At 33.9% G+C, this 24,083-nt stretch overlaps 2 protein-coding genes and 1 non-coding gene across 3 annotated transcripts; all 3 read left to right on the top strand.

The window, feature by feature from the left end:
* Positions 1-792: 792 nt before the first annotated feature.
* Positions 793-904, top strand: LOC145618737 (small nucleolar RNA R71). The gene has a single exon (XR_014107997.1). It is a non-coding gene; the product is annotated as a small nucleolar RNA R71 (small nucleolar RNA).
* An 11,394-nt stretch (positions 905-12,298) lies between these two features.
* Positions 12,299-15,910, top strand: LOC145617138 (uncharacterized). Its single transcript, XM_081671820.1, has 3 exons — positions 12,299-12,343; positions 13,246-13,509; positions 15,078-15,910. The coding sequence occupies exons 1-3, from the start codon at positions 12,299-12,301 to the stop codon at positions 15,462-15,464; spliced, it is 696 nt and encodes a 231-aa protein (XP_081527946.1). The 3' UTR covers positions 15,465-15,910.
* Positions 15,911-17,886: 1,976 nt separating this feature from the next.
* LOC145618082 (acetylajmalan esterase 2-like) lies at positions 17,887-23,771 on the top strand. The gene is made up of 5 exons (XM_081672865.1): positions 17,887-18,220; positions 19,073-19,285; positions 20,408-20,556; positions 21,375-21,648; positions 23,348-23,771. The coding sequence occupies exons 1-5, from the start codon at positions 17,944-17,946 to the stop codon at positions 23,572-23,574; spliced, it is 1,140 nt and encodes a 379-aa protein (XP_081528991.1). The 5' UTR covers positions 17,887-17,943; the 3' UTR covers positions 23,575-23,771.
* The last annotated feature ends 312 nt before the right edge of the window (positions 23,772-24,083 follow it).

Here is a 24,083-nt window from a genome sequence, read left to right as displayed (position 1 = left end):
GCCTTAGCTTGCTCCTTTGGGTTCACCACCGTTGAACTTGGGAAGTGACCGCTAGGATTTGAGGATGAACTCCCAACTTGTTGTGCTTGAAGTTGTTGGATGTTTGCTTGCATATCCGCATTGCTTCTTCCTTGTTGTGCAATGAAGGTCTCAAGTGCGGCTTCAAGACTAGACTTTTGAGGAGGTGGGGGAGCGGGTTGGTTATATTGTTGCCTTTGTTGGTCTTGGTTAGGATGGCGATATGGAGCTTGTCAGTTTTAAGAGTGAGGTTGGTTGTAGTGGTTTTGGGGTTGGTTTTGGCTTTGATTGTAGCTATTTTGTGGGGGCCCTTGGTTTTGTTGCTTCCATCCCGTACCTTGTTGGGGTTTCCAACCTTGATTGTAGGATTGGGGGTATGGCTCATTTCTTTGCCCAATTGCCGCCGCTTGCTCTTGGTTAGTTGAGTTGCAACAAGAGGACATATGATCGTTTCCTCCACAAGTCTCACAAGACATGACTTGTTGTGAGGAAGAGCTTGGAGATGTAAGAGTGGCTTGATCTAGCTTATGAGCTAGCATGTCAAACTTTGATGCAATAAGGTCTATTGCACTAAGATCGTGGATTCCGGCCTTCTTTACTTGAGGTTGCCTTCTATCACCCCCATATGCGTAGTGCTTAGCCACTTCTTCAATCATTTTATAGGCTTCATCCACCGATAGCTTTTTAAGGCTACCACCGGCCCCGTTATCAAGATTGGCTCTTGAAGTAGGAGTAAGACCATCATAAAAGCTTTGAACAATGATCCATGATGTAAAACCATGGTGTGGGCCGGGCATTTTCTAGTGTAGTCCATGAAACGCTCCCAAGTTTCACTCAAAGTCTCATCAATCTCTTGGTTGAAATTGGTAATTTTCCTCCTTAGCTCGGCGGTCTTTTCGGGTGGACAATACTTTCCAAGGAAAGCTCTAGTGACTTCATCCCATGCATGTTGTCAATGATCCCTCTTCTACCGTTCTCAACCAATGCTTTGCCTTGTCACGGAGGGAGAATTGAAACATGTGCATACGAATGAACTCTTCCATAATGTTGTTTTGCTTGATGGTGGTGCACAATTCGAGAAAGTTGTCCAAATGAGCAAATTAAAGGACACTCATGAGAACTCCCACCAAATTGATCACCTCGTATCATACGGATGAGTTGAGGCGATAGCTCAAAATTGTTTGCATTAGTGGTGGGGAGACGTATGCCACTCCGAAGTGTGAAGGCATTGGGGTGGCCATAATCTTGTAGCAATGGTGGAGGAGGATTGCGGTCTCCCATGTTTTCTTCTTCGTTGGTTGAAAAGATTTCTTCCGGATCCGAATCCGAATACACAATGGAGAACTCAGGTGTGCCTTGCAAAAGTCTCCTGACGTTTCTCAAAGTCCTATTTAGCTCCAGATCAACGGGAATAAGTGGTGATTGCTTACTCTTCCGTGTCATGCAAAGTCAAACAAAGCTAAGAAAAACGTTAGCAATGACTATCACAAGGTGAAAACACAAATATACAAAAATAAATAAGAAAAATTATGATACAAAAATTCACACACTTAGACTCATTCAACAATAATGCATTCAATGTGACTTTGCCTCCCCGGCAACGGCGCCAAAAATTTGATAGGCCGTCGCTGAACCTACCAAAGAATAAGTCCTATCTCGGTCTCACTAGCTAATAGCAAGGGTAAGAAAGGGTCGAACCCAAGAGAGGCGTTGAATCAACCACCAAAATACTAACGCATAAATAAGCTAAGTGAAATCAAAGTTGGGTTGGTTTGGTGTAACAAGTACTAGTTCCGGTTAACTAAAGCTAGAGGAAATTAACAGTAATTAGGGGATTCTAGGGCTCGGGTTATACCACTCAACTTCATCACAAATCACGATTAGCATGTATAAACAAGGTAAAATAAGGGGTATAATAAGGGAAATCATCTTAAGCACCCAACTACTCTCTCAAGCTAGAGGGATTACTTGAATCATGAATACAACCTACTCTCGTGGTCACAAAGCATAAAACAAGTGTTAAAGCATAATCACGATGACAAAAACATTCCCTTGACTAGAAATTCCTATTCTCATGGCATTTCAAGTCAATCAAGCATAAGGGAGCTAACTCAAGTTCATCTCTCGATCCTTCGTCGAGAAAGCTTGGATAATAGTTCTAGCAATGGCCATATACAAGAACTAAGCAATTAAACCACTTAAGCTCAACTAATTAACACCCAACAAGTACCAAATTAGCACATGCAACAAGCAATTAGTGACTACATTGAGGGTTTTACCCAAACCCTAGAAAATTAGACTACTCACAATCCATGGAGATTAAAGCAATTAAGGATTTCAAACAACTCATGAACATAATTAAACTAAGAATTAAGCTAATTAACAATCTAAACATACAAGAATCAAGCAAATAATTACCAACAAAGCAAGAAGAAATACGGGAAAAGAGTAAGAAAAATATTACTAGAAGCTTGAACTTGAATAACAATGGTGGAGCTTGTCTTCTACAATGATTGAGATTGAAAATTCCAAGCTAATAATTAAAATCTCACTAATGATTTGAGAGTATTTATGTTTCTACAATTACAAACAAAGAGGAAACACTAAATACTTGGATGTCGTACAATAGAGCCTAAGGGGGTATTTATATCACCCTCAAATAAAAAGGACAGAGAAAACAAGAGTCGGGATTTTCTGCAGGTGCGCACGGATGTGCCAGGGGTGGCACGGACGACGTGCCACCCTAAGCACTCCGTGCAGATTTGGGCAGTAGCTCAAATTTGGCCAGGCTAACTGCACGGCCGTGCAGTTTATGGCACGGACGTGCTGGCTGAGATGCACGACGTGCTGAAGCCTTGCACGTCCGTGCCAAATCGGGCAGTAGCTTGGTTTGGCTGGGACTGTCCTGCACTGCCGTGCAGGACATGGCACGTCCGTGCAGGGTCTTCTAGGCCTTTCTCTTCACATTTTCCTTGATTATGCTCCATTGTCACGGCTTCTATCCTTGGTTTATCATCCATATGCCTCAAATGATCGTTTTTAGACCTATAATCTCAACAAAAACACTAACAACCCGTGAAGCAAGGGATACACAAAAATTGAACGAAAATAGGAAAGAAGTGAACCAAAATGCCAATATATCGAGTAAACAAGGCTCAAAATCACCCTAAAATCATATCAAATAACAAGTTATCATGGGACGAGAGATAGATAGATGGATATAGAGAGAGGGGTGAGAAAGAGAGAAAGAAGGGCCGGGATAGAGAAAGAGATAGAGATGAGTCAAGAGGAGAAGGAGAGATAGAGAGGTTGGGAGAAAAACAGATCAATAAGGGTCGAAAGAGAAATAAATAGAGCATTTAAAAGAAAGAGAGGCAGGGAGAGAGAGATAGAGCGATAAAGAGAGAGATGAGTCTAGAAAGAGAGATGGGTCGAGAAAGAGAGAAGGTTCGGGGGAGAGAGAGGCTTACTAATCCACTCAACCTATTAGGGCTGTACACAGTTTGGTCTGGACTGTAACCAAAGCAGACCAAACCGCCTTTTAGCGGTTTGGTTTGGTTTACGGTTTGGAAAAATATGGTTTGGTTTCGATTTTTGGGGAAATATGGTTTGCGGTTTGGTTTGGTTTTTCGAAAATTATAAACCAAACCAAACCGTAAACCAGTAAACCGCATTTTAATATTTATAGAATTTTTAATTAAATTAAAATAGTTATTATATATTATAAAAAAATTGAAAAAAAAAATACATGAAAAATCATTAGAAGACTATACGGTCAGTATACTACTATACTCTATACTCATTATATCAATACTTAAAATTCAATAGGTGATATAACTCATATTGCTCTTATTGTATTAGCACTTGATTAGTTGGTTGTTATTTATATTAAAAATTTGTTGTAAAATTTATTCCCTTTGGGCTAATTAATTAAACTTTATTATAAATTTATTAATATTTGATAATTTTTTAGGAAAAAATGTCGTCTCATCATAAACCGCAAACCAAACAGCACCAAACCACACTAAACCGCATTATTACAGTTTGGTTTGGTTTGGTTTCATTACTAATATGGTTTGGTTTGGTTTGGAAAATTGACCAAACCGTATTTTGCGGTTTGGTTTGGTTTAAACGCAAACCGCACCAAACCAGACCATGTTCACCCCAACAAACTATACAAGAAGAGTGGATAAGGATGAGAAAAAAGGAACCAAAAGGTGGAAGAAAGCAAGGATGAATAGAAAAGGGAAATGAGATAAGACAAGGAAGAAATATAAGAGAGAGGTATATTATGAAGGAAGAAGAGATATGAAGAACTTAAAAACAAGTTAATGTTTACCACACAAATAAGATCCCCTAATCATAATGTTAATAACATCGCAAACAACGAAATACGATAACAACCAGGAATTTGAAATATTTTAATCGGGGGGTACTCAATAAGAAACCATATTGCGTTCTTAAATAATACCTAAAACAATAGTATAACTTTTTATAAAAAAAATAAATCTTTAAATTATAACAAATTCAAAATAAGTTCACTTATAACCATTGTTTTTCCATGTATGTGTCCCCATAGAAACTTTATCCCTACTCCTTGTTAGTACTTACAAATTCATGTATCCTTGTTATTATAAAACCCAAACACAACCAACGAGTATCTCAACAATCAAACACAACCACGAATTTTACTTATCTTACCCGTTTTTTTTGGGGGGGCGGGGGGGGGGGGGACGCGATGTAACAATAGATGGATAGAGAGAACAAAATGAGTGAGAACTGTGGAATTCAAATAAAGATTAACTTTATAAATTTTGAAAATTATAAGGTTGGAAAGGAAAGGAGAGAGGGAGGGGGAGAAAGAGATGGTCAATTATGAAATTGTTAAAAATTCAATACTAATTTGATAATTTGTATAGCGATTCAATCTGATTGATAATATTTAGAAAATGAATTTAACCTTAAGGTAGAACGTATTGGATTCATACGTAACCTTTTCTTTATTTTGCATATACCATGTTGTTTCTTTGCAAAGACATTAAATCCCATTATTTTGTTCATCTTTTACCTTCCAAAACTATCTCCATAATGTATAAAAAAACACACAAAGGATAAATAAGCCATAAAAATATCAAAAACATAAATAAAGACACTAAATTTTAAAGGAACTAACCTAAAATCTAGGAACATGACTAGAAAATAAATATCAAAATGACACTCATCACATACGAGAGAGAGAGAGAGAGAGAGAGAGAGAGAGAGAGAGAGAGAGAGAGAGAGAGAGAGAGAGAGAGAGAGAGAGAGAGAGTAAGGAACGAGAAGGGCAAGGAGACAGAATGGGACCAAGAGAGAGGTGGGCTGGTAAAGAGAGAGAGTAGGCTAAAAGAGGAAAGGGCGTGTGAAGATAGGAGAGAGGATGAGAAAGTGAGGGGGAAGTGAAAGGGGCAGGGAGGGATTGGACGAGAGAGAAAAGGAGGGAGAAAAGGGATAGAGAGGGGGACGGAGTTGGGAAATAGAAGAGTCGAGAGAGAACGTGGGCCGAAAAAGAGACAAAGGGGGTTGAGGAGATAACGTAAAGGAGGATGAGAGAGAGGAGGTCTAGTAGAAAGTGAAATAAATAAAGGCCATGAGAGAGGAGCTAAGAGAAAAGAGATAGAGAAAGAGAAAGAGGACCTAAGAGGAAGAAAGTAAAAGAAAGAGGTGCAGAAGAGGGAAAGAAAGGTTAAAAGAAGAAGCCATAGAACAATAAGATATAAAGGGGACTATAGACATATATAGAGAAGGGGGAAGGAGGCCGAAAGAAAAAGAGAATTGTAAAGAAAAGTTGGGAAAGATAAGGAAGCCGGAGGATTTGGATTAGGAGAACAAGTGCAATTTATAATTGGAAATTTTGTCAATAACTACCAATTAAAGCACGTGTTTTGAAAACAACTACCTATTAAATTTTTTTTTAAAAGAACTACCACAAAGATGTAAAAAGTTTAACTAGCACTACCACTTTAACAATTTTGGCTAAAATCTCCGGTGTTTGGGTCTCACTTTTTACCTTTATGAAGGGTATTTTAGTCAATTCAGATGATGATTTTATGATGTAAAGGTAAAAAGTAGAACCTACATGCCGAATATTCTAGTTGGAATTATTAAAGTGGTAGTGCTACTTAAACTTTTTACAACTTTGTGGTAGTTCTTTTAAAAAAAAGTTTTAACAGATAGTTGTTTTCAAAACACGCACTTTAATTGGTAGTTTTTGACAAAATTTCCTTTATAATTTTCAAAGCCTTTTTAAGAAGGAACAGGGACAAGAGGGATTAGGAAAGAAAAAAATGAAAGCGGTTGAGAAATAGTTTCAACCAATAAAAAAGAAAAAATGATTGAGAGAGGAGCAACTGCGGCTTGTAATTTTCAAAGCTATAAAAAAAACGAACAAGGAGACAAGGCCAAGGGAAGAGAGAGAAAGAGAGAAGGCGGGATGAAAAGAGATCTAGAGGGAGGGGAGGTCAGGAAGAGAGCGAAAGAAAATTCATTTTACACCTTATTATTGAGAAACATTACGTTTTTTTTTTTTGCCAAGACAGTTACTTTTGCCCAAATTAGATTGTATATTCACTCAGGAAAAACAAATTCCGAGAATAAAAATAACACTAAAATTCATTATGCAACTCGAAGAAAAAATATACAAATACAAAAACAAGCTTTGAAGAAGTGTAGATCACACCAATTATGTAGACTAATAACAAAGAAATAAACAATTCTTTCATATGTTTTGCATTTAATCCATTTTAATTAACTTTAACCTTTAAAATTGCATTTCCTTATTACTGTTTCTTATTATCACAATCATTTTAAGATAGAGTTGTTTGAAAATTATTAAGTTACTCAATATGAAACCATATTGCGTTCTAAAATAAAATCTAGATTAATCGTTCCTTATTATCACAATCATTTTAAGATAGAGTTGTTTGAAAATTATTAAGTTACTCAATATGAAACCATATTGCGTTCTAAAACAATATATAAATTAATCGGTTTTTTTTTCCCAAAATCTTTAAATTCTAACAAATTCTAGATAACTTTACTTATTAAAATTGTTTATCCATAAATATTTCTCCGTAGAAACTTTGTCACTACTCCTTGTAAGTACTTGTAAATTGTTGTATCCTTGCTACTACCCACGTTAACTTTTAGTTGCAACTTTGGGGTATTATTTGTGAGATATAAAATATTCCAATGTTGCAATTACAAGTTAACAGAGGTAGTATTACAAAACCCGAACACAACCACAAATTTCACAAAAATCGAATATAGCAACGAATTTTACTTATCTTGCTGTCGGGGGCACGCGCAACGCGCGTGCTCCCACGACTAGTATAGTATAAATATATATATAAAAAAAAGTTGTCCTACACTCCTACCCCATATGGTTACGAAATTGAAGACCAAAACATGCTACTTTAAAAGTTGATGCTAAAAAGATGGACCGTGATCCTTAATAAAGATGCCTAGTTGATGATGATAACATCATGAAGCCCACCTTTGCTATAGGCTCAACACACGCATGTGTACCAAGGCCCAACAGAAGCAACATCAATATTACACTACAATACCGAGTAACCTCTTTTTTTTTTTTTTTTTTTTTTTTTTTTTTTTTTTTTTTTTTTTTTTTTTGACAAGAGAAATTGTGTACTTCTTCGTCAACTTTTAGTTACAAATTTGGATATTATTTGTGAGATATAAAAATATTTCAAACTTGCTACTAAAAGTTAATAAAGATAGTACATTATTATATCGACTACCTCTGTCCCTAAAAGATTACCCTAAATAAAAAAAAAAACCTAAGTTAATTTGAGTACATAGATTGACAAAATTATTGATAGGGATAGAAGAGCAGATGGGATTGCAAGCCGGGAAATTTACCAAAAGTGTAAAGGGTAATCTTTAAACATTAGAATCAATTACATAATACTAAGGCTCTGTTCTCTTCACCTTAAAAAAAATAATATTAAGTAAAAATAATTTCAGTTCAATAAAAATAAGTTCAGTTCATTAAAATTAATTTCAGTTCAGTAAAAATAATTTCAATTCAGTAAAAATAAGTTCAGTTCAGTAAAATTCAGTTTTCTTAAAGAAGAATTATAATAGAAAATCAGTAAAATTAATTTCAGTTCAGCAAAAAATAATTTCAGTTCAGTAAAATTAATTTAAGTTCAGTAAAAATAATTTAAGTTCAGCAAAAATAATTTAAGTTCAGCAAAAATAATTTCAGTTTAGTAAAAATAATTTCAGTTCATCAAAATTAAAGTTAATAGAACGGGGCCTAAAAGCGAATAAAAAAAGACACTTGTCAATATTGCATTAAATATTTTCCCTCCAAATGTACCTTCTTAAAATAAATCATTGTTACTTAGGAGGAAAAAATTGTACTGTATCTAAATTATGATATTTGTTTTTTTATAAAATTTAATTCCTTTCCAAAAATATTAAACTTTCCATTATACATGTTACATGTAATTTAAATATTTTCTCTTACATGTTTTTGTTTTTAATATACACCATATTTTTAATACATGAGTTTTATATAAATTTTTATAATATTATTTTGAAAAGTATTTAACAACCGTGCATATGCACGGGATTTAAGCTAGTTTAAGTGTATGAAGCAATCTTTTAGAGATGAAGAGAGTAATGAATATGTGAAGAAAATTAATTAATTAGAATTGATATCTTAAATCATCTTATTTCGGCATAGTATTAGACTAGGTTAAATCCCGTGCAATGCACGGTTGTTAAATATTTTTGACAATTTTATTACTCCGTATAAATTTTTTAATATAATGACTTGACTATTAAAAAATATAGAGTATATTAAAAATAAAAGCATGCAAGAGAAAATATTTAAAAAAACATGTAATAAATATAAACTTATAATGGATAGTTTATATAAAACAAATTATGTCATAATTTAGATATAATTTTTATTTTCCTTAAGTAACAATAATTTTTTTAGAAGGTACTTTTGGCGGGAAATTTTTTAATAATACATTGACAAGTGTGTGTTTAGATTTGCTTTTAGTAGTATGTAATTGATTGATTGATTGATTGATTAGAGAGTAACTTAGACAAGTTTATAACAATTCAAGTACATCCAAGTTATTCTTTCCTTATTCTTTAAATCACAACCATTGATTGAACTTATGTACTACGATGTAAATACTCTATAATGCAAAAAATATATTTGTATTAGTTTCATACAAATTCTTACACGAATGAGTTTTATTATTTATATAATATTATACACTTCATATATTAATAGTCAAAATTGCATATTAGTAGAGCACTTAATAGCTCGACACTCAAAGCCCTACCATGCCTAAATTAAACTAAGTCACTTCACAGGCTAGGCATGAAACCACCTACACATTTTATCGGACTTAGCTTGGATTAAATACCTTGCCCCTCCTCTCCTCTTGATAAGTCGATATTATACCATTATTCTTGGGTTATTTGGAATGCGTTTACTATAGAATTTCAACTTATAGTTCGTGTTTTTGTATGTTTTATCCAAGTTGGACTCGATTTCTTCTATTCTGGTTGTTTGGTTGTTATATTGTGATTTCAGGATGAAATGGAGCATTTGGAGTGATGATGAGGATGCCACGACATTTTGAGGTAGATTGGAGAGCTTTGCTGGAGTGATAGATGATGATTGATGATAATGCTACATGACCGTGTACCATAAGCTACATGGTCGTGTGATTCTTCCATCCATGCTTACATGCTACATGGCCGTGTACCCTTAACTACACGGTCATGCGATAGTTCCAAGTATGAATGTTTGCTACACGGTCGTGTGATTCCATCACCGTATGAAGTCCGCCTACACGCTCGTGTACCCCTCAGCTACACGACCGTGTACGTATATGATGAAATTTGAAGATCAAGTATAGGTCAGCTACACGGTCGTGTACCCATCAGTACACGGCCGTGTACATGTGCGCAGAAGATTTATTTTCTTTATTATTTTATGTTTACTTTTAGGAAAGTATAAATAGGGGTTTTAACCCTATTTTAAAACATCTAATTTTTATTATAGCTTTTTCCATTCTACGTTGTTTTGGAGAGAACACATAGAATTCCATTGAAGCATTCATCTTAATTCAATTTCAAGTATTTCTCTTTCATCTTTAATCTCTTTAATTTTCTATTGTTATTATGTTTTCTTTAACTATTTGTCTTGTTATTTCTATTATCATGTGTGAGTTGTTTCATAATCTAGGGTTAGGTTGAACCCTAATATGGATTGATGTGTTATTTGATTCCCAATTCCCAATTTAATTAATTTATAATTCCTCTTTGTTAGGGTTGGTTTTATCATCAATGATTAACTAGAAATAGTATTATTGAATGTGATTAGGATTACAACGAAAGTTGATTCTTAATTGATTTTAGAACCCTAATTAAAAGTAAGAGCTTTTATGCATGAAAATAGCTAATTGTTCTTGCTAGGACTTATAGGATGCCGTTCTCAATGTCTTTAATATGTATGATTCCATGAAAATAGGTATGATTGCATGTTAGGGAAGCTATTAGTTGATCGAAAGAAACTCTTAGTATTGTTTTAGGGAGCATCTGTCCTGTGGAATATTTATTGATTTAATTGAGGGAAAGGGATTGTTCTATTGCATTGATTCATATTAGTGGGGATACTTAATCTTAGATTTTTTTAGTTCTTGATTAATTTCATATTATTATTATTATTTATTGCTTATTAGTTAATATTGTTCTAGTTTTAATCTATCGATATTGATTGATTACTCGCTTAGTATTTATATGAGTCTAATTAATTAGTTGAACTATAGTCTCTTGGGATCCGACCCTTACTTGCCCGTCTACATAGTAGTGGTCTTGTTAGGTTATTTTTGTTAGGTACGCGACACACCTATCACCTCTCTACTCTCAAGTGTTGACCTATTTATCTTGGCTGACGAACCTATGAGAATTATTGGTCCACTAAGGTCTTTCTCTTTCAAATAAATTTAAAAAGGAAAAAAAAAAACATAAAACAAAATTAGGATAAATTTCTTTTACTACTATATGGACGAAGATTTTGACTTGGAAATTAATGCAAAAGCCATTCTTTATGCCTATGTTTTGTGTGGATCCTAATCAGATTTTGTTCCCACAAATTTGCTTCAATAGTACATCTTGTTTTAGACTTAGGGTCTGTTCACATTTACTGAACTAAGCTTAACTGAACTGAACTGAACTGATTAGAGCTGAACTGAACTGAACTGATTGGAGCTGAACTGAACTGAACTGAACTGAGGTGAAATGAATATTTTATGAGAGAGGGAAATTAAGAGTTGAACTGAACTGAACTAAACTAAACTGATTGGAGCTAAACTGAACTGAACTGAACTGAAATTAAGTAAATGTGAACAGACCCTTAGCCTTTTTGACATTTGAAGACAAATAAGTGTGACTTTAGCTTAAAATTATTGAACATATTATTTTAATAAATACTACGAGTAGTATATAATATACATTATACAATATAAAATAATAAATAAATCAAAGAAGAAAAGAAAAAGGGTAGGTGTAAGTTTGGTTACCCAAGAATGCATGCAGTAATTTGCGGAAGTGATGGTACAACATAAAATCCATTAATCATTATACTATATAGTTTAATGGTCCATTATCATCATAATTAAGTCAATCAGATGAATTAATATGAATTAAGTGCTCTTGCCCCAATATTGCTACTACTATATCATACGGAGTATGTACTTATATTTGCCTGTTATTGGTTTGTTAGAGCCAATAAAAGAGTGACACATAAAAATGTGTTAGTTTATGTTTATGATGATTTCGTTTAGTGGAAGAAAAAACTGCCCCAAAAAACTAATCATGTCTCCCTCTAAGCTTTAGCTGTACCTAAAAGCATGGAGCTGAGATTCTTCCATTAACTAAACATTATCTTTGAGTGCTTTGAATTGAATGAATGGCTAGCATTTTAGTTTTAGTTTGTCTAATGTGAACTCAAAGACTACCCACTTTCTATTCTATGCTAAATTGCTAACGTACGGGATATATCAAACTTGTACAGAAATGAAAAGTTTGAAATTTAACATTATTTCTTATATATACACAAGTATATAGAAGATTAATGAAAAAAAAAGTCATAAGTATGTTTGTGCAAATAAAACCTGGTTAGTCACGCACTTAAAAATTTAAACGTCATATGATCATGATGGCATGTAATTGGAGTTTATTTTAATTAGTTATGGTATGGTGTTATCTTCAAGGGATTATGATAAATGATGTCATGGTAACAACCCAAACCTAAGTTATCACATTCCATCAATATTAAGATGATTGAAGTCTAAGTAGGGTAGAAAAATTGGACATTAGAAGAATTATATAGGGATGATGTTTATCCGCCCGATTCTTTTTATAATATTATGTCAGATAATATAAACTCCTTGCATGAATTGATCAATATTTATAGGGTTACAATGAGAAACTTAATCATATTAGGTAATTATAAGATATGTACAGATATAAAGATAATCTTATACAAAATATATCCTAAACCTAAGATGAGAATATTCTATGGATATTCTCTATCACACCCCCGCAGTTAGAGCGGGATAAAATCGGATACTCAGACTGGATCTGAATCACGCATCGAGCGGTAAGGATAGTATGGTAACCCATGATCAAAAGAGAAGTAGTAGACATGTGCCGGTGATGACGATGAGAAGCAACAACCACGACCTACATAGAGTAGAGATAAGCACTGCTAGGCCGGAGGAGAAGGAGAAGAGCCGCACACAGACTTGGGCTAAGTTGCAGATCCAGAGAAGAACACTACAAGAAATAGGTCATTTTGCGACGGAAACCTTGCAACGGACTACAATTCCGTCGCAAAAAGGGTTAATTTGCGAGGGAATAAATTCCGTCGCAACTTTGCGACGGAAACAAACTTTTGCGACGGAATTTCCGTCGCAAAGTTTGCGACGGAATTTATTCCCTCGCAAAAGTTTGTTTGCGACGGAAATAATCGTCGCAAAACAATATTAAAAAAAAAAAATAAAAAAAAAACATTTTGCGACGGATTCTGCGACGGAAATTCCGTCGCAAAAAGTTTTTAAATTTTTTTAAAAAAAACTGAAGTTTCGCTGAAGGAGAGAGAAAAAGAAAACGAAGAACAGAAAGAGGAAAGCGTAGAGAGAGATAGAGGAAAGCGTAGAGAGAGAAAGAAAATCCGGCCACTTCACCGCCGCTGTCGCCACCGGAACGACCGGAATCCGGCCACTCACACCTACTAACGCCCACCCCTTCCGTTCACTCCCACTCACGCGCACTCACGCCCACCCACGCCACCCCCTCCGTTCAAGCCCACTCACGCCCCTCCGTTCGCCGGCGGTGTGCAGCCACCACACCACCCTCCTTCCGGCAGCCGGATTTCCGCCACAACACCCTCAAATCCCGGTGAGTATTCCACTATCCCCCTTTGTTTTTGTTTTCAATTTAATTTTAATGTAAACCCTAACTTTTTCTAATTATGTTTTTTAATTTAATTTGTAACTAAATTTTATTATTTAATTACTTGTGTTTAGTGTAGTGTAGTTTAATTTATATTGCAATGTTAGAATTAGTTTAATTTTTAAGATATATTGCAATGTTAGAATTAGTTTAATGTATGTTAGTTTAGTTTAAAATACATGTTAGATTAGTTTATAATGTATGTTATTTTAGTTTAAAATATATGTTAGTTAGTTTATAATGTATGTTAGTTTAGTTTAAAATATATGTTAGATTAGTTTAAAATATATGTTAGATTAGTTTAAAATATATGTTAATTTAAAAATACATGTTAGTGTATGTATGTTTATTTGAATGTGGGTAATTGTGTGTTAATTATATGTGTTTCATCACTAGGCATACTTATGAACTATTTCAAGCCTCGAACTCAAGTAACTATGTTAGGTAGGTGTATTATGGTCAAAAATAAGCTCATTTGATAACAAATGTGAGAAATAGGCAAGTTAGAACCAAAAACGCCCCATTTTCGCCCATTTTTTCTAGTTTTAGGACCTAGTGAACCTATATTGCCACTTATAAACAATTTCAAGCCTCAAACTCAAGTAACTATGTTAGTTAGGTGTATTAAGGTCACAAAAATAGGTTCATTAGATAACAAATGTGAGAAATAGGCAAGTTAGAACCAAAAACGCCCCATTTTCACCCAATTTTCCTAGTTTTAGGACCTAGTGAACCTATATTGCCACTTATGAACTATTTCAAGCCTCGAACTCAAGTAACTATGTTATTTAGGTGTATTATGGTCAAAAATAAGCTCATTTGATAACAAATGTGAGAAATAGGCAAGTTAGAACCAAAAACGCCCCATTTTCGCCCATTTTTTCTAGTTTTAGGACCTAGTGAACCTATATTGCCACTTATAAACAATTTCAAGCCTCAAACTCAAGTAACTATGTTAGTTAGGTGTATTAAGGTCACAAAAATAGGTTCATTAGATAACAAATGTGAGAAATAGGCAAGTTAGAACCAAAAACGCCCCATTTTCACCCAATTTTCCTAGTTTTAGGACCTAGTGAACCTATATTGCCACTTATGAACTATTTCAAGCCTCGAACTCAAGTAACTATGTTATTTAGGTGTATTATGGTCAAAAATAAGCTCATTTGATAACAAATGTGAGAAATAGGCAAGTTAGAACCAAAAACGCCCCATTTTCGCCCATTTTTTCTAGTTTTAGGACCTAGTGAACCTATATTGCCACTTATAAACAATTTCAAGCCTCAAACTCAAGTAACTATGTTAGTTAGGTGTATTAAGGTCAAAAATAGGTTCATTAGATAACAAATGTGAGAAATAGACAAGTTAGAACCAAAAACGCCCCATTTTCACCCAATTTTCCTAGTTTTAGGACCTAGTGAACCTATATTGCCACTTATGAACTATATCAAGCCTCAAACTATTGGTTCTCATTCTTTATTTTTATTTCTGCATTGTATATCCTTTGTTTGTTACAGGAGGCGTACCAACACAGACAGGAGGAATCAAGAACCCAGGGTTCCCAACTGTCTGAAAATGAAATTTTCTTTGAGGCGGCTGGTGGTCGTAATAAGAAGGGTCGTGTTAGAGGTCTTGGTGTTGGTGCTGACTTGTACTACGGCACATCTAGGGGACGAGGATCGGGTTCTTCCAGCCAATACGTACCGTCGGTCATAACTCAAATGCAGGAAAACTTCCACAAGGAGTTGAATGAGAGGGTGGAAGCAATTGAGAGCCAGATCGATAGCCGTGTGGCGGAACAGCTCGATGCTCGAGTGGAGGCTCGAGTGGCAGAACGGATGGCTGAAATCGAGAGGAAGAACAAGGAGTTCTTAGAGGAGTTAGCCAGTAGATTTACAGGATGACATTGTAGTTTAAAAAATTATATCATGTACCGTACTTGGTAGTTACGGCTACGTGTTGTATATATTTGAATTATGTTAGGGCGTGGACTTTTTGACTGAAATTATTTTAAATGCACGTATTTTATTAAACAAGATTGCATGAATACAGGTTCCAGGAAAACAAAACAAAATACAAAAAAATTAAACAGGATTGCAGGAATACAGGTTCCAGGAAAAAAAAACAAAATACAAAAAAAAAAAAAAATTAAAATTACAATAACTTTGCGACGGAATTTCCGTCGCAAAATTTGTGACGGAATTACATTCCGTCGCAAAATTTGTGACGGACTATTCCGTCGCAAAAGAATCCATTTTGCGACGGAAATACATTCCGTCGCAAAATTTGTGACGGAATATTCCGTCGCAAAATGACTCCTCTTGCTACGGAATTTTCGTCGCAAATGTTGTTTTCAGCTACAACTACCTTTCCGTCGCAAAATCCGTCGCAATTCGTTTTGCGACGGATATTCCGTCACAAAAGGACTGTTTGCTACGAAAGTTCGAGCGACGCCATGCCTGTGACGGAAATCCGTCGCAAAGTCACTTTGCGACGGAATTTTGCCAGTTTGCGACGAATTATTTCCGTCGCAAAACGGCCCTTTTCTTGTAGTGGAAGAAGCTAAGGGATCAAACCATCATCAGGGAGAAGACACTAAACTACTACGTGAAATCACAGTTGAATAAAAACAAATAAAATAGCGCAAGAAAAGATTAAATTCCACCGCTTGAAATTAATCTCAAAAGAGAATCCCAGGTAGCAAGAATCAATACTCCACAAAGATTCTAAGTGCTGCAACAATAAGATTCTAAAAACAAATTAAAACTTTGAGAAAAGGAAAAAAAAATCTATATGTGTGTGTTTGCGGAAGCATAAAAAGTTTGTGTATATCCCGCCGGTGGGTTTAATTTTCCAACCCACCGGCAGGGTGGGAATTTTTATATATGATCCCAAGATCTCATCTAAGCTGTGATACCATGTCATATAATATAAACTCCTTGCATGATTAGAGTGATTTCCATTGATCAATATTTATAGGGTTACAATGAGAAACCTAATCATATTAGGTAATTATAAGATATGTACAGATATAAAGATAATCTTATACAAAATATATCCTAAACCTAAGATGAGAATATTCTATGAATATTCTCTATCATATTACTACGTATATTATTTCTCAATCCAAATTAATTTCATGATACGATAAATCAAATCATCTTAAAATGAGTGGATGGAAGCGGCATGATGAAACTACTAACTATGATCGTGATCGATCATAAATTTGTTTACTTGATAAGAATGATAACCTAGGAACATACCATCATCTATAATAATTTAGGACCAAGCTATATGTTCGATGGGTGAATTGAAAGTTATGGGACTTAAATGTATGATGTTTACCCTTATTAGGATAAAGAACAATTCTTAATCTACTGTATTCTTATTAATCAGATCAATTCAGCTTAATTAAAATGAGACCTACACGGGATTCTCCTGCATTCTTATTAATCAGATCAATACGACTTAACTAAAATGAGTCCTACACGAGATTCTCCAATAAAAATGAAAATTGAAACTTCATCATATCAAAATGGAATTAATGAAAATAAATGACAAGAAAGTATAATTATCTAAAACTTTAAACAACAAATTAAAATAAATGAGCATTTTCTTCTTTAGAAATCGTGTACCGTATGACAATCATAATAAGTTAAAAGAGAACTACTAGTTGTAGAAAAACAATCTTAGTAATCCTTAATTGAAAAGTGCCAAACTAAAGTGTAATCAAACATCAACCTCCATAAAGTGTCATGAATGTTTAGACACTAGACCATTAGATATGTTAGATCAATCTCAACAATTCAATCAATCTAAAATACTCTATGCCATATATACAAAATAAAATTTTGATATAGCTAGCGTAATTCACCAACTTATGCTTTAAAGACCTAGTGAGTCACAAAACAACTTAGTTTAGAAGTTAGGTTAATATATAAATTAAATTATATAATATGATTTTTATTGGTTTTGTTCAGCTAGTATTTTAGATAGAATTCCATTAAAAATATGCATGCCCATTCTGTTAATGTATATGTTAAAATTAATCATACGCTAAAAAGAAGTGGAGTAGCATGTGTACATCTTACTATAAAAGTCAACCCACCAAATAACACCTGCCTTCCACAAAAAAGTCAAAAATAATAATATTAAATATTTTAAATTTTATTTTTATTTTGGTTTTCTTTTTATTTTTTAGCATGCCTTACCATAATCATGAAAATAAAAAACAATCATTTTTTTCTGACCAAAATCATTCCTTTTTTTCCGTTATAAAATCCACCTCTTTCATTTCACTTCTCCCAACTCACTCCAAGTCATAACTAGAATTTATTTTTTTCCACTTAGACAATAAAAATAACAACAACAATAATAATAATAATGAGGCACTTCTCTTTGCATTTGTTCATGCTATATGCAACTATCATTACATGTCAAGGTGCCTTACAAACCTCCCTTAGAAGCAAAGGAGCAACACCCATGACAATGCAATTTGAAGCCATCTATCAATTTGGCGACTCGCTTTCCGACACCGGCAACTTAATCCGGGAGTCTACCGGTGCAAAGACCGCTTTCGCGAAACTTCCTTATGGACAAACTTACTTCCACCACCCTACCGGCCGTTGCTCCGATGGTCTTCTTATGGTGGATTACTTTGGTATGTTTCATTTACAACCACACACTTAACACTTTATTCAAGTTTCCTCTGTTTCCTCTGTTTTTCTTTTCCCTTCCATATTGTGATAATATGCATAAAACTTATATTAGAACATATGATATATATTGAACACTATAGTATAATTGTCCTTTCTTTTAAGTTTTTTCTTTTATAAAAAACCTTAATAGATTTATTATTTTAATTTTTTTGACAACATATTACTGTAATTTTTGTAAAGTAAATTGAATTATAAGGAAACAGAGTAAATAGTTTAATACATTAAAACATACGGACTATGTCATTTATATTTATAGTTTTTGATACACAAAAAAACAAAGGATAATCATCACATTTTTAAAATGATACTCCTTATGAAGGGTCTGTTCTCATTGATTGAACTCAGCTGAATTGAACTGAGCTGAGCTAAATTGAACTGAACTGAACTAAAATGAATATTTTATAAGAGAAGGAAATTAGGAGTTGAATTGAACTGAACTGAACTAAACTGAATTTCAACGTAAGAAAACAGGTCCGAATTAGTTAAATTAATGATAAGTACTTTCTTCATTTTTTTTATAAGCTGAATGTTTTGTACGTGAGATTGTGAGAAACAAAAAGTCGAGAAGAATAATAAGAAATTGAGTAGTTTAGTACCATTAACTAATCAATTAACTAACTATATAATGCAATTTTTAACTTTGTAAATCAAACAGCTTGTAAAAAAATTGCACTTTCCCAACCCCCTACCAAAAAAAGTAAGAATTCTTTTCAGAAATTAGTCAATGAGTTAGAATAATTGTGTGGGACTTTTACATCTCAATCTAACTGTTGTTCAATTTTTTTGAATGGTAGCTATGTACTTTAACCTACCACTGCTGAACCCATATCTTGCCAAAGGAAGTGACTTTACCTATGGAGCCAATTTCGCCGTGGCTGGCGCTACTGCTCTCGACGTAGCCGCTTTGGCTGCTCGAAACGTAACTTTACCTCTTACACAAAGCAACTTGGATATGCAACTACGATGGTTTAGATCCCTCCTCTACTCTACTTTCTCCGGTCCAATAGGTACGTGTTATGCTACAATGTACCATTAGATGGCAACAATAACTATTCTTTTTGTAGTCAATAATAAATTACGCGTATGCATGACTGCATGGTACCAAATTACGAGTATTAGTATATGACATTTTGTCAATGACTATCATTAATATGTGCCTAAATATCTATAATTTATTTTAATTAATGGTATAATATCGAGTGGTACAAAAGAGTTGTTACAATATATATGAAGATCAAATACCACGTAATTTTCATAAATACAGTACAATTTATTATGGAGTACTCCATAATCTTTCTTGTCAAATTAATACATGTAGCATGCGTTTGGTAGGTTATTGCTTGTAGGGTTTCCAAATCTTTGGAGAGCCACTTTTATTTATGATAGTGTTTATTTTGACAGAAATTTGGGTACGGAGTATGACATATTCTTGCACCAAATTTAATGTGGAAATAAGTTAAAGGATTTTAATTTTCAAATTTTTGAAAAACTTCTTTTCTTATGAAAGTGCCATAATTTTAAGGACACACAATTTTGTAGGACATACATTTATATCTTTTTTTCTTTTTTTTAAAAATGGCAGGACACATTTATATTCTTACACTGATTGTCAAGTCAAAAGTCTTTACTATACTTTTATACTCTCTTCGTCCCTTATTATTTGCATCATTTGATCCAAAAGATTCCCATAAAAGTGGGCCTATGGTGTTAACCAAAAGGGACTGAGGGAGTATAAAATTAAAAATATTGGTGTAAAAAAAAAGGTTGTGTATGAAGTTTTTTTTTTAAAAGTTAAAATTATGTAAAAGGCGTATAAATTGGACATACTATAACGTCACTGAATTATTCTTAAGTTTGTTGTAATTTTAATTTACTTTTACAGTGAGAAATAAATACTCCATAAATTACAAAAACTTAGGGAAATAAGAGAATTTACCTTTACGCTATCAGAAATTTGATTAAAGCAATCCTAAAAGTTCACAAACTTTTATGATCGATCTAAAGAATATTGACATTGTATATAGTAATCACATGAAGAAATTAATACAATTAGCTGGTCCAAAATCACAAAGAATTGTGTCTATTTATTTAATAATGACATTTCCTTGTAATTGCATGCATGGTTGCAGAAATCAGAGAAAAACTCCAAAAATCATTGGTTTTAATGGGAGAAATTGGAGGAAATGACTACAATTTCGCTTTCTTCCAAGGTAGAACTTTGGAAAAAGTATACCAGTTCGTCCCTCACGTTGTACAAACCATTAAAGATGCAGTTAAGGTATGTTAATTGATCAAAAGTTGCTACTTTATAAAATTACGAGTAATACTTGTAGTTGACTCTTGACTACTATAGTTATTCACATTTCACGTTATAATTCTCTTTGCGTTTGAACTTACAAGTTGTCAGATTATCCTAATCTCTTTAAAATTTTGTGTCAGTGTCACAATAAGATATCGTGTGCATTAAGCTGAGTGTACTACTCCCTCTGTGTTTTTTTAAGTGATACACTTTGACCGGCACATAATTTTAGGCAATTTAATTGACTTAAATAAAATAAGAGGTAAGTGGGGTAGTGAAGTATTAAAAAATTGTTAAAGAAAGGTAGTGGGGTTAATAGTTTATTGAAAAGTAATAAATGTGAGTGGAAAGATATAATAAAAAAAGTAGTAATGGATTTGGGTGGAGACCATGAGAGGAGAGAAATATAATATTTTAATATTTTTTTTTGCCAAAAAAGGAAGTGTATCACTTAAAAAAACACGTCCGGAATTAGAAAGTGTATCACTTAAAAAAACACAGAGGGAGTAAAAATTTATTGTGACATTTTAGACTTACTTTTGGATAAGTAATCCTTATGTTGCTAAAGTTAGTAGTTACTATGATTATTTTATGGGACATAGTTATGATTTTATATCTTTTTCCCATCAATCACTTAATTTTACCTACCATTTTGTGAAAATGCTATCATAGATATAAATATCGTCTACATCACTTTTTTCGGGATGACCTTAAATAATAAGTGTATTTGGGGTGTTAATAATTCGAATTGAAGAGAGTAATATTGAGCACAAATTTTCTCTTAACTAATATTGCAGGAAGTGATACGGCTAGGGGCTACTAATATTGTGGTGCCCGGGAATTTCCCCATCGGTTGTGTGCCTCTTTATCTTGTTAAATTCGCAACCACAGATGCAACGAAGTATGATGAACTCGAATGCCTTAAAGACTACAACGACTTCTCAAAGTATCACAATAATCTTTTGATAGAAGCTATCCAAGAGGTGCAACACGAACACCCAGGTGTTGCCATTGCATATGGAGACTACTACTCTGCCTTGACATGGGTCATTAGTCATGCTCCTCGATTAGGTAAAATAGTTAGTCCATTTGTGCACCCCTCCCTTCTAAACATACTATACATAACCATCGCGTCATTCATTATTATAACCAATTATAATTCAACATTACTATCTTATGTTATTTCTAATCACGTTAATAATTTATACTATAAGGTAAAACCGTTAAAACTATGTTTATTTATCACTCTATCATCAATTTCAAACCATATTTTACATTTTCTAACCAAATGATGTTCTAGTCAATCTCTAAAAATGGCTCAATATTACAAAACTAGTAGGTGTATGGTGTAAATCAACATTGCAAGCTTTGACTATTTCAAGTCTTGGTTTTTTTTCGTTTTGCTAAAAACATAACTAATTTGTAATCATGGAAAAAGATAAATTAAAATGATTAGCTAGGTAAAAAGTTGGTATGACAAAATTTCCTTTGAATCAATCACAATTCACAAGAGGGATTTAAACCCGTGATTGATTCCATGAGTGGTCCATACTAGACCTGGCAATCCTGACCCGATCCGATTGACCCGACCCGAATAACTCGACCCGTAACCTGAAGTTGACCCGAAATCATTGACCCGAAAATGACCCGAACTCGAACTAACCCGACCCGACCTGAACCCGACCCGAAATGGAGTTGACCTGAACATGACCCGATGACCCAAAGTGACCCGATTCGAATGACCTGACTCGAAATTGACCCGAAACCCGAACTTGACCCGACCCGAAATGACCCGAAATCCGAAGTGGCCCGACCCAATTTTAACCCGAATTGATTGACCCCAATCAACCCAACCCGAATTGACCCGAATAATAAGAGAATAGGATGAAATGTTTAATTACTTGTTTTAAGGCTTCTTTATTTTCTAAGTAATAGGTACTCACGATTTTTTTTTTTTTTTTTAACGATTTTACTTTATTTTTCAACTATTTTTTTTAAGTGAATTTATATTGGTGACCCAACACAAACTTGACCCGAATAGACCCGACCCGAGTTGACTCGACCGAAATTGACCCGACTCGAAATTGGCCCGAAAATTGATCCTAAATATTGACCCGACCCGAAAAGACTCGACCCGAATTGACCCGACCCGAATTGACCCGACCCAAACTTAACCCGACCCGAACTTGACCCGAAGTGCTGACCTGAATTTGACCCGAAACCCGAGTCGAACCCGACTCGACCCGAACCCGACCCGAACATTTGTTGACCCGAACTTGACCCGACCTGAATTACCCGGCCCGAACCCGACCCGAATGACCTGTTTGCCAGGTCTAGTCCATACTCCAATGCCTAGAAGAGCCTAGACAATACATGAGACAATATGTAAAAATGAAGTATTAATTGGAAGTTTGGAACTAACATGCCATCATATTGCCAAATTATCACACTATCCTGCTACCTTCGATTCATATTATTCGCAACTTTTATTATTTGTGAGATATAAAATATTCATTTGTTGCGAGTAATATGATCTAGAGGTAGTATTCTAATAGTTGGACTTTTTTAAAGGTTTTTGTAAGAATTTATCATCCACTTCCAAATTTTATTCCATAAATTGCATATACATGTGTGTATAATGTGTATATCTACCTGAATAACTTTAACAGTAAAGTAAAGATAATTTGATGACAGAGGAAATATTATTAACCTATTTAGTCTTTGAATTGTTACTAGAAAACAAAAGGTTTTAAATTCTATATTTTTACAGGATTCGAGCGAAATGGATCGAAAAAGGCTTGTTGTGCAACCGGTCGCAATCCATACAATTATGATCTAAAAAGAAGTTGTGGAAGCCCTGGAGTTCCAGTTTGTCAAGATCCTAGTAAAACAGTAAATTGGGATGGAATTCATATGACTCAAGAGGGAAACAAAAATGTAGCTAGATGGTTATTGAGAAATTTTGTACCTACACTTCAAAAACGTCTTCATCCTTAATCGAAGTAGTAATAAATTATTACACTTTTTGATTGAGAATTTTCCTATATAAATTATATTCAGATAAATTTGATAGTCTAACTAGGCTAATGTCAATTAAGAGCCTTGTTTTGAATTAAGCTCCATTGACATTTCGAGATTGTAATTGATAATAGTCGATGGGCCTATGTTGGATGATCCAAATTGAAAAAGAAAATGGACTTTCAAGTTTGCACGAATTTCAAAGTTAAGGCTATTTGTATTGCATAGATGGAATCAGTGGAACTAATTTGTCTTTTGAACACTAAAAATCTTAAGCACCAAACTACGAAATACTTCGTATGTCAAATTACATATTATCAATTTAGGAATTAAATAAATAGGATTGGATCATGATATTCATATGAGTTTAAGTGTTATTCATGCAATTTAATCATAAAATCAACTGCTCTATTATGCTTTAGGCCCAATTGTGTGATTCATAGATATTTACATTATTTAATATAGCACATTAAACTTAAGTAGACTTT

This window comes from Chenopodium album, chromosome 26 (assembly GCF_948465745.1).
Source record: "Chenopodium album chromosome 26, dcCheAlbu1.1, whole genome shotgun sequence".
Classification (NCBI taxonomy): domain Eukaryota; kingdom Viridiplantae; phylum Streptophyta; class Magnoliopsida; order Caryophyllales; family Amaranthaceae; genus Chenopodium; species Chenopodium album.
The sequence above is the reverse complement of the archived record's forward strand: the minus strand, read 5'-3'. Positions and strand labels throughout refer to the sequence as shown.

Bases quoted from the DNA above. Each gene is read 5' to 3' on its own strand.
- LOC145617138 (XM_081671820.1), top strand. From the start codon at position 12,299: ATGGTATGGTGTTATCTTCAAGGGATTATGATAAATGATGTCATG. The intron at 12,344-13,245 runs GTAACAACCCAA...AGGAAAGCGTAG, and splicing joins TTATGATAAATGATGTCATG to AGAGAGATAGAGGAAAGCGT. The intron at 13,510-15,077 runs GTGAGTATTCCA...TGTTTGTTACAG, and splicing joins CACAACACCCTCAAATCCCG to GAGGCGTACCAACACAGACA.
- LOC145618082 (XM_081672865.1), top strand. From the start codon at position 17,944: ATGAGGCACTTCTCTTTGCATTTGTTCATGCTATATGCAACTATCATT. The intron at 19,286-20,407 runs GTACGTGTTATG...GCATGGTTGCAG, and splicing joins TACTTTCTCCGGTCCAATAG to AAATCAGAGAAAAACTCCAA. The intron at 21,649-23,347 runs GTAAAATAGTTA...ATATTTTTACAG, and splicing joins TAGTCATGCTCCTCGATTAG to GATTCGAGCGAAATGGATCG.